At 35.2% G+C, this 10,903-nt stretch overlaps 2 protein-coding genes across 2 annotated transcripts; both read right to left on the bottom strand.

Annotated features, from left to right (window-relative positions):
- Positions 1 to 2,845: 2,845 nt before the first annotated feature.
- On the bottom strand, positions 2,846 to 3,283 carry LOC127129563 (uncharacterized). Its single transcript, XM_051058719.1, has one exon. The coding sequence runs from the start codon at positions 3,281 to 3,283 to the stop codon at positions 2,846 to 2,848; it is 438 nt and encodes a 145-aa protein (XP_050914676.1).
- Positions 3,284 to 3,319: 36 nt separating this feature from the next.
- On the bottom strand, positions 3,320 to 4,327 carry LOC127129562 (uncharacterized). The gene is made up of 3 exons (XM_051058718.1): positions 4,002 to 4,327; positions 3,625 to 3,768; positions 3,320 to 3,425 (listed from the first exon to the last, which is right to left on the bottom strand). Exons 1-3 carry the CDS (start codon positions 4,325 to 4,327, stop codon positions 3,320 to 3,322), a joined length of 576 nt encoding a protein of 191 aa, XP_050914675.1.
- Positions 4,328 to 10,903: the final 6,576 nt, after the last annotated feature.

The following is a 10,903-nucleotide window of genomic DNA, read 5'->3' as shown; positions in this document are numbered from 1 at the left end:
ACGTGTTTTATAGGTTGGAGGAAGTCAAAGAAATAGTCAGAAAAGGAACCCGATGAATTTTCAAAAAGATTCACAAAATCTATTTTTCAGCACGTTTCATATAATGATAGGCGTGTGGTGTTTTGATCATATCTAGAGCTTCGTAACTCGGAATGACGTGGGACTGTCAGAAAATGAAAGCCAACATTTAATTATTCCTGCCCCTACGCGTATCAACTTGCTCATACGCATATCAGATCTTAAAAATATGTTTTTCTCTGCCCATACGCGTATGGCATGCCCCTCATACGCCCTATACGCGTATGAAACACCTCAAATGTATGTTTTAGTTGCCCCGTACGCATATGGGCGTCCAAAATTGTAAAAGAAAAAATAGTTTTGAGTATTTAAAGCCAGAAAGTGGTTTTTTGAGGTTTAGACTGATTTAGGGACGAGTTTTGATAGCAGAAACAAGTGTAAAAGGCCGGAAAACTCATATTTTCATGGTGGATCAAGATTTTCATGAGCTTTAAGTGATTGAAGACTTATTTCATCTCTAGATATGTAATATTTATAAATTTTACCATGTTTTTATTTATTATTATGAGTAGCTAAACCCCTCAATGTTATGGGGTGTCCCTGATTCAGATTTATGATGCAATTTTAGATTTTTACCTTCCACTTACTTTGATTTTATGATAATTGACTTATTTACAATTTGTGCGTAATGCTTTCTCTTTCAGGAAATTGAGATTAATGTGTGGCTAATATTTATACTTGACTGTCATTGTTGATGCTTCATTGTGATTAATTCATAGTAGATATCTCCTAGGCCTAGGGATACCTTGTGGAAATTAGAATATCCTTGATTAAAATAATGCTTTTTTTCATATGTAATTCACTATGGATTAAATTTTTTGAATGATTACAAGTTTTTTCACCGAGGACTTATGAGTAAACACCCTTAAGAACAGGTAATCAATGTTATTGAATTAAGTTATTGTAAGATTAATTTACTGTTATTGATGAATTCATTCATACACATTTCCTAGCATGTTCACTCATAATATCGTTAAACTGCTCAATTGCTTTATTTACTTTCTATTTCAATTTAATTTCTATTTTTTAAAACACCAATTTAAAACCCCCAAATATTTTGTTTAACTAAATTAAAACTCGAACTTTATATCGTCAAGCAGTCCTTGAGATCGATACTTGAGATTTCCCTACATTGGCAGATTAGTACACTTGCTAATTTACCTATCAGTTCTTCATACGAATCGGGTCCACCCTTCTAGACCCCATATCCACCCTTCTAGATCTGCGAACTCACCATTCTAGATCTAGGACAAGTTACCAGTCCACCCTTCTAGACTTGCAACAACACAATAATAACTAGTGCAACAACACAATAATAACAAGCTTATATTCCTACCTTGAACATAAACCATAACATGTTCCCCCCTTTGAAACTACCGTCAATAACATTTATTCGTAACGCATCAATACATGTAATACAACACTCATTTATCAACACAACTAGTCCTACACATTTAATCAACTCATCATATAATATATTCATTCATCAAAATGTTTCAACAACAAATACAAAATCATCACTACTCAATCATTATGTGCAACACCATATCAACATCATAACAACATCATTAATCATTATCATTAAATAGACAATCATGTTAGCTTTCCAACAATTTGAACGATGTCTCATTTGGAATTACATAACAAAAGTTACGGCCAAAATCGATAACTTGGTCAACCATCCAAAATAGGGACCAATTGATTGCTCGGGGGGTTCAATCGATTGTCCCAACTTACTGCCAGTGTGTTTTTCACAATTTGGGCCGGACCAATTGATTTCACAACCAATCAATCGATTGCTCCATGTTTTTTTTTTCGATTTTTGAGAGTGAACCAATCGATTATCCCAAGGAGGCCAATCAATTGGACTAGGCTAATTTTGTTCAAAAACTCGTTTTTTTCTACGTACAATAGGTTCTCTTACTTTCAAACATCACCTAAACATACCCCAACATCTAAACAACTTATTTCCAGAATTTAATAATGAATCATATCATCATAATCATCAATGCATACAATTGCAATTCACATTATAACATATGTAAAAAAACATAATTAGCATTAACTTTTCATCAACATTCGTCATAATTCAAAGGAAGAACAAACCCCATAGGAGGTTACGGGTCCTTCCACTCCATCCTTCATACATATATCTATTATTTAGAACAATTCCCCTCTTACCTCAATTCTTAGTAGAAAGTTTTGGTTGTGTTGGTACGTTCTTTCCTCATAAAGCTTCAAGTCCCAACTCTTGCCCTTGCCTCTTATTTCTCTTTTCGCAAATTTGTACAATATGACAAAACTCTAAGCTATACTATTTTAAATTAAATAGTTAGGTTTCCATCTTTCTAAATTACAACTTAGCTCCACCACTAATTCTCTCTTACTCCTTGCTCCCTCATATTTACTTAAATTTCCATTTTTTACCCAAACTCTCTACTTTTCTCATTTAATTAAATAATCAAATAAACAATTATTATTTTAATTATCTAAAATGATTCTAAATTATCCTAGGATAATCCTATGGCCACAACCTCTTAATTATTCTCTCATCTCAAAGACACATATCATATAATCATATTTCTTTTAATTAAATAAAATACTCAGTAATTACACAAGCACATAGAGAATTATAATAATTTGCTTAATTTAGACAAAATAATAACTGGGGTATTACAACTCTCCCCCACTTCAAGAATTTTTGTCCTTGAAAATTACCTGAAGAAAACAGAGTCGAATACGGCTCTCTTATATGCTTTTCACACTCCTAAGTCATGCTCCATCCGATTGGTCCTTCCCAAACTACCTTCACCAATGCAACCTCTTTACCCCACATCTGCTTCACTTCTCGATCCCCTATATGTATGGGTGATGTCTCAATAGTCAGGTTATCCCTCACTTGTACATCATCCACTTGGATCACGTGAGATGGATCCAGAATGTATCTCTTCAACTGAGACACATGAAACACATCATGAAGATTAACAAGTGGCGATGGTAAAGGAATCCAATATGCCACCTCTCTTATCCTCTGCATAATATGATATGAGCCGACAAAAAATGGCATAAGCTTACGAGACTTCAGAGCTCTACCAACTCCAATTATCGGAGTAATTCTCAAAAACACATGATCTCCTTCCTTGAACTCAAGTGCCTTCCTCTTCTTGTCATGAAAACTTTTATGACGACTCTGTGATGCTTTCATCTTCTCTTGGATCAACTTGATCTTCTCAGTTGTCTATTAAACAATCTTAGGTCCAATCATAACACTCTCGCTTGTCTCATACCAACACATAGGAGTTTTACACCTCCTACCATACAATGTCTGATATGGTTCCATTCCAATACTATAATGATAAATGTTATTAAAGTTAAACTTAAACAACGACGAGTAGCTATCCCAATCACCTCCCTAATCTAGCACACAAGCCCTCAACAAATCTTCCAACGACTGGATAGTCCTTTCCTTGATCGTCTATTTGTGGATGATAAGCAGAACTCAACCTCATCTTAGTGCCCAATGCTTCTTGCAAACTCTCCTAGAACCTTAATGTAAACCTTAAGTCTCTATCAGAAATAATGCTTGAAGGAATACCATGCAAACTGACAATCTTCTCAATATACAACTTAGCTAGCTTTTGCAAAGAATAATTGAATCTTAACGGTATAAAATGAGCCGATTTGGTCAATCTATCAACAATCACCCAAATTTAATCACATCCCTTCGAAGTCTTCGATAAACCTGTTACAAAATGCATGGAAATATTATCCCATTTCCATTCAGGAATATTCAATGGCTGCATCAGACTCAACACTTATGATGTTCAATCTTTGACTTCTGATAAGTCAAACAAGTATATACTAATTTAGCAATCTCTTTCTTCATCCTTGGACACTAAAATATCTTATTTATGTCTTGATACATTTTGGTAGCACCTGTATGGATACTTAGCTTACCACAGTGTCCTTCCTCAAGGATACTCTTCTTAAGCTCAAGTACATCAGGAACACACACTCTATCCTTGAACCTCGTCACACCATTCTCATCAACTTGGAAGTCACCACTCTTACATTGGTTGATCAACACTAAAAGGTTCACCAATCCTAAGTCAATCTTTTTCCCTTCTCTAATCTCTTTCAGAATACCACTAGTCCGTTTCAACGCAACTAACTTCACACTAGTAGGAGTTTTTTCACATACTAAACTCATATCTCTGAATTGTTCAAGCAACTCCAACTCTCGAACCATAAGTATTGACATATGCAATGAATTTCTTCACAATGCATCGGCTACAATGTTAGCTTTACCAGGATGGTAATTCTGACCGAAATTGTAGTCCTTCAAAAACTCAATCCATCTTCTCTACCTGATATTCAACTCTTTTTGATTGGATAGGTACTGTAAACTTTTGTGATCATTGAACACTTCAAATCTGGATCCAAACAGATGATGTCTCCAATTTTTTAACATAAAAACCATTGTTGCCAGTTCTAAGTCATGTGTAGGATAATTCCTTTCATGAACCTTCAGTTGTCTAAAAGCATAAGCTACCACCTTACCTTCTGCATCAACACCCCTCCTAAACCCATCTTCGAAGCACCACAATAAACCATGAAGGATTCCCTAGGATTTGGTAAAATTAAAACTGGAACGGTTGTCAGCCTCTTCTTTAGTTCTTGAAAACTCTCTTCACACACAAAATACCACACATACGCTTTACCTTTTTGAGTCAACTGATTCAAATGCATTGCCAACTTTGAAAATCCTTTGATAAATCTACGATAATAACCTACCAAACCAAGGAAACTTTTGATCTCTGTAACTGATTTTAAAGTCTCCCATTGTAACACAACATCAACCTTTGATGGATCAACAATAATACCACCATCAAAAATCACATGACCAAGGACTCGCTTCCTTCAACCAAAACTCGAATTTGGACAACTTCGCATATAAATTTTTCTTCTTCGGTGTCTGTAATACAACCTTTACATGTACCTCACGCTCTTCCTCAAATTTTGAATAAATCAAGATATCATCAATAAGCACAACTACAAACTGGTCTAGATACGGATGGAATTAGACACTCCAAACGACATTACTCCAGGTGCATTAGACACGCCAAACGACATTACTGTATACTCATAGTGACCATACCTCGTTCTGAAATATTTTTTTTGAATGTCCTCCGCCTTTACTCGAGTCTGATGGTAACCTGATCTCAAATCGGTCTTGCTGAACACACACGCACCTAATAAATCATTCATCAAATCATCAATCCTTTGAAACAAATACTTATTCTTGATAGTCACTTTATTCAACTACCTATAATCAACGCACAACCTCATACTTCCATATGTCTTCTTCACTAATAATATTGGTGCTCCCCATGGTGAAACACTCGGTCGAACAAATTTCTTCTCAAGCAACTCTTTTAACTTCTTCTTCAACTCACTCAATTCTGCAACAAACATTCTATATGGGGCCATTGACACCAGACTAGTTCCAAGTATTAAGTCAATAACAAACTCTACATCTCTCTATGGCGGCAAAACATTGATGTCATCTGGGAACACTTTGGAAAATTCACGCACAATTGGGAACTTATTGATTATGGCTTGGTTATCCACATTCATAGAAGCTAACATCATGAATACTTGTGCACCATCCTTCAAAGATTCATCTACTTGTTTTATGGACACAAACGAACTCTCATCTTCATCGAGATCTAAAAGCGATACCATCTTGTTGAAACAGTTTATATGCACATGGTTGAATTCCAACCAATTCATCCCAAGGATAAGATTGAGCTTATTCAATGGTAGACAGACTAAATCGATCTTGAAATTCTTACCATAGATAGATAGAGGACACTTCAAGAAAACCAAGGAATTAGTCAGCGATCCTAGGGCCAGAGTATCAACAACCATACTCTCAACCATAGATGACAACTTAAAACCCAAACGCTTGGCACAATCAAGAGAAATAAAAGAATATGATGGATGTTTCTTTCTTGGGAATAATTTAATCTCTTAGTTCGGCAAGAAGCGGAATTATGTCTTATTATCTTCTACTGAAGCTGAGTATATTGCTGCAGGGAGCAGTTGCATTCAATTGCTCTGGATGAAATAGATGTTGAAGGAGTATAATGTCGGACAAGATGTCATGACATTGTTTTATGACAACTTGAGTGCTATTAATATTTCAAAGAATCATTTTCAACATTGTAGAACTAAGCACATTGACATTCGTCATCTTTTCTTGAGCATATAACAACTAAAAAATAGTTACTTGACATATTCATCAAGGCTTTGGATGCAACTCAATTTGAAAAACTAAGGAATGCTCTTGGTATTTTCATAGGTGATAATTTGAATAAATCAATTCATGGGAGGCGTGAAAAAATAGAAAGACCTTTTCTCTCTCTTAAGACCAATGTTTCATGTGAAATATGGCTGATTGCAAAGTTGTTTTATAACTAGTCCATCGTTACAAGGAAGAATACTCTTTATCTTTTTTTCTATTGTATTAAAAAATTGTCCACTCTCCATTTTCTCAAGTTTTTCCATTTTTTTAAATGATCCAATCATTTGGAAAAACTAAAGCTAAGGAGGTCAATATGCTAGAAAATAAGTCTAGGAAGAAGGCTAAGGCTCCAAAGTCAAAGAAAGTTAATCTGGAGAAGAACGAATCCCATATGGAGACACTTGTTGGACCATCTATTGGAGCATCTATGACTGGGAAGAAGTTTGTAACAAAGATGAAGTCCTTGTAGAAGATACATGTTCAAACACATGATTCTGACTATGATGCTGATGAAGAGTGGGTTACTTTAATTGTATCAGGTGGTTGATCTGGAGAGCAAGTCTGAAAATTGATATTTCCAGGTGTTTCTATTTTAGTATGATTGAATGTTCGTAATTTTGTTGTTGAATATGTAATAACTCCTTAATAATCCTGGATCTGTTATGATATTTTATGGACTTGGTTCTCAGTTCTAAGCTATTTGGTAGTATTTATTTGGTTTTTCATGACTTTGCCAAATTATGGAAAAAAAGGGGTAGAAATTGTTGTGTGCATACATCATGTATGATAGATGTGTGCTCTAGTTTGCTTTTGTTTAAGTCTCATCTGATGAGCTTTTATGCTCACTTTCTGGAGCATCTGGCCTTCAACTATGAGCATGTGTGAGTTGATCTCTATGTGCGTGTGTGTGAACTCTGATGTGTAGTGGTGTGACTAACTTGACTGTCTACTGGCTGTGATTGTCTCACTATTAACTTTGACTGTGTGCTTGACTATGAGAGCATTGTGATTCTATTTGATGTAGAAACCACATTTCATGCATTCTGATTTTGCTGCTTCTGTTGCTGATGTTTGCTTTGCGTATTTGTTTGTGGGATGCTTATGATGCTCACATCTTGTAAGTTTTGAAAGAGTTGTTTTTCCAAAATTTTCCAAAGGGGGAGATTATTGTTCCTTTTAATTGGAAACATTATGTAAAACCACATGGAGTGTACAAGATATTTTCTTGAAGAAAAGGCACATGTGAGACAAGATGTTCCAGGACATGTCAAACATCTGGCCCTTATTAGTGGGCCAATGTTGTTGCTATTTTTAGTGAATTTTCTAGATGTGTGCAATGTGGTTTGTTCCTATCTTTTAGAAATCCATTAATTAGATTTGTTTGGCGGATTAAAAAGATTAAATCAAATTAGTTAGATGTTTAAATTTGAATTCAAACAAATCAAATCTTTTGTTGTTTTTTTTTTAAATATCAAGACAAATCTTCTACAAATTTGGACATGATCTCATATCTTATGCCCATTGGAGAAAAGCTCAGAAGATTGCATTGCTATTTAAGGAGACTCAAACCTAATGTTTGAAGGGTGTGCAAGTATTGGAGATCTTTGTGTTAGAGTTACTATTTTGAGTATTTTGTTTTGTGTTGTTGTTTGCGCACCACTCTAGCGCCTACATTCATATCCAAAGGCATATAGTTTGGTTTGTTAGTTGAGTTATAATTAAACAATCAATATTCTGTTTGTTGTATTGGTCACCAGGGTTAGTGATTGAGAGAAAGTGAGAGGGATCTCATATTTAGGGGGAGTCCTAAATAGAAATATACTGGTAGAATTAGTTGAGTTGAAATTCAAAAATCAATATTCTCTTGTGTTATTTATTTGCTTTATGATCTTTTATCTATTTTCCATTATCTATCAATTATGGTTTAAGATGTTAAACACATTGACTTAGGCATCTGGTACAATATATGTCCCCTTTCATAATGTTATTAGGATGTTAAACTTGATCGCTATATTGATTTGGACTTGTATTGTGTGAAATGGTTGAAAAAATTAGGTTAGTTGCAGGTCCTAAATGTGAAATCTCACTTTTGAAACCCTTTTTTGGGCTCTGCTACGATCCTAATAGCTATTACAGGTACCTATAACATATCTTTAGTTTTTAAATGGGGAGAGGTATCTCCTCTGCTACGGTTCATAATAGCTATTACGGGCACCCGTAACAGCTCTCTAACTCACCCAACTTGTGTAGTTTGGACCCTAACTTGAGTTTCATAATTCGGAATGAGATGATATGGACGCGTTAAAAAGATATTTCAATGTTATAACATATGGTGAAGTAAAATATTGCTTGTATGCTTTAGTTATAGTCGTAAGCTTGGAGTTTTATGAACTCTAGTTGTATGACAAATGGTGTGATAACATGCTTGAATGTTTTATTCATGATTAATAATGACTAAATTATCATGTGAATTCCTCCTTGAATTACTTAGTGTATGGTTGTGTAATGGTATGAGAAATGTCATATCATGTATATATGTTAAATCCTTATTAAACTCTAATTGATCAAATTTTTTGATAATGAATTAGTTTAAACCTAAGATCATAGGTAAATGAATATGATTAGAAAAGATAAAGTTAGGTTATGATGAATAACTTAGATTGTTATGCTCGATTGTGAAAAGTACCTCGACGTGTACATATGAGTGAGTAGTCACTTGAGATGAATCGTTCCATCTCCGAGAATGCCTGAATGGCATGAATGGTGAGCGATAGTCTAGTTACAAGTTAATAGGCTTGGATGGAAACATATTATGATAATGTGATTAATGAGAATAATAACATGGTGATTGATGAATATAATCATGTAGTGATTAATGAGTATAATCATGTAGTGATTGTTGAGAGTAATCACGTATTTGGGAATAACCCCTACTTGTGTTTGTCCCGAGTTTGGAACTTATGTAGAGTAGTAATTGGGAAAGATAAATCATTGAGATGGATACTGTGACCTATGTCTTGAGCCATGTAAGAGGTGCTAGTCGGGGGAAGTATTTCAATTAATGGATATTCTGACCCATGTCTTGACCCATGTAAGAGGTGCTTGCTGGGGAAAATATTCTGGTTAATGGATACCGTGACCTGTGTCTTGACCCATGTAATAGGTGCTTGCCGAGGAAAGTAATTCGATTATTGTGGGAAGTCCGTGACCCGTATCTTGGCCTATGTAAGAGGCGCTTTCCGGAGAAAGACGTTCCTTAGAGAGCGAACATTTGTGACATGTGTCCCATTTTCCAAGATGTAGGATATGCCGAGGAAAGTTTTCCGACATGACAGTGATCTATGACACGTGCCCATAGTCCCTGACGTGGGATCCGCCGGGGAAATATGCTTTGTTCTTGGCATTTCCGAGTAGTGATTTATTGAGTTATGTGGATCCAAGTTCATATGTTTCCATACAAAGCCAAATCCCTCAGATACTCAAGATTTTATTCTATTGTGTGAATATATACACGTAAGATGATCTTTAGTGATTTGAGTTAGAGTATCATATAATGGCCCTTTAGAGTCGAGTGGACTCATAAGATAGGAGAACTCATTGAGATTATTTTCTCACCCCATTATATTATTGAATTTTCAGGTAACTTAAGGCAGGATAAATGCAAAGGTAAAGTTGTGCGAAGATGTTTCAAATATTTGGATGTTTCAAGATAGTTTTCGTTGTATATATCTTAGTATTTTCTTAGTAATTCATGTATACCATGTGTCATATCATGTACATTGAGTATCTTGGACATGTATATGGATGATGTCGTTAGGCACTTATATTGTACCAATACCAATTAATAATGTGTATGATATGATTCTAGATTTATGTTATGCGGGGTGTTACACGATCGGAATGACGACGAGACCTAAAAAGTCCCTTGCCCAACTAGTTGAGGAGTCGCAATCTCGTGAGATGCAATAATTGGAGAAGTCACAAGAATTAGAGCACATGCTTTCGACGGAGAAAATGGTTATTTAAACATATGGGTGAAGACTAATGCAACGGTGTCGTTGAGCACTTGGAAGGATGACCAAGCATCATGCATATAGGCGACACTGATATGAACCGTGGGTCAAGTCAATTTGCAGCCTACCTGACAATTGCAAATGTTAACGACGACCAAATCATTTGTGGCGCCACAAAGAAAGAGATAGGAGAAATTAGGTGTTGAATTTTGCGACAATCAAGAGACGATTCCTACAGTAGGCGTTACTATTCTAGTATGAGATAGAAAATAGGTAGTAGACACTGATGGCCATCGTGGAAGGTCTCTGACATAATAGTAGATATCTTCGTTGGTCAAAGAATGAGTGTACCCGCAAGATTATCACTTCAACGTTCAAATAAGCATAGTCGGAGAAATAAAATTTTCAAATATGTAATGAATTATACTTGGGTGTGAAATGAAGTCACACTTATATAATAATAATAGTTATAATATTCTTTGATGAACATGGTGTCTCACGTAGA

Source organism: Lathyrus oleraceus, chromosome 3 (assembly GCF_024323335.1).
Source record: "Lathyrus oleraceus cultivar Zhongwan6 chromosome 3, CAAS_Psat_ZW6_1.0, whole genome shotgun sequence".
Lineage (NCBI taxonomy): Eukaryota > Viridiplantae > Streptophyta > Magnoliopsida > Fabales > Fabaceae > Lathyrus > Lathyrus oleraceus.
The sequence above is the reverse complement of the archived record's forward strand: the minus strand, read 5'-3'. Positions and strand labels throughout refer to the sequence as shown.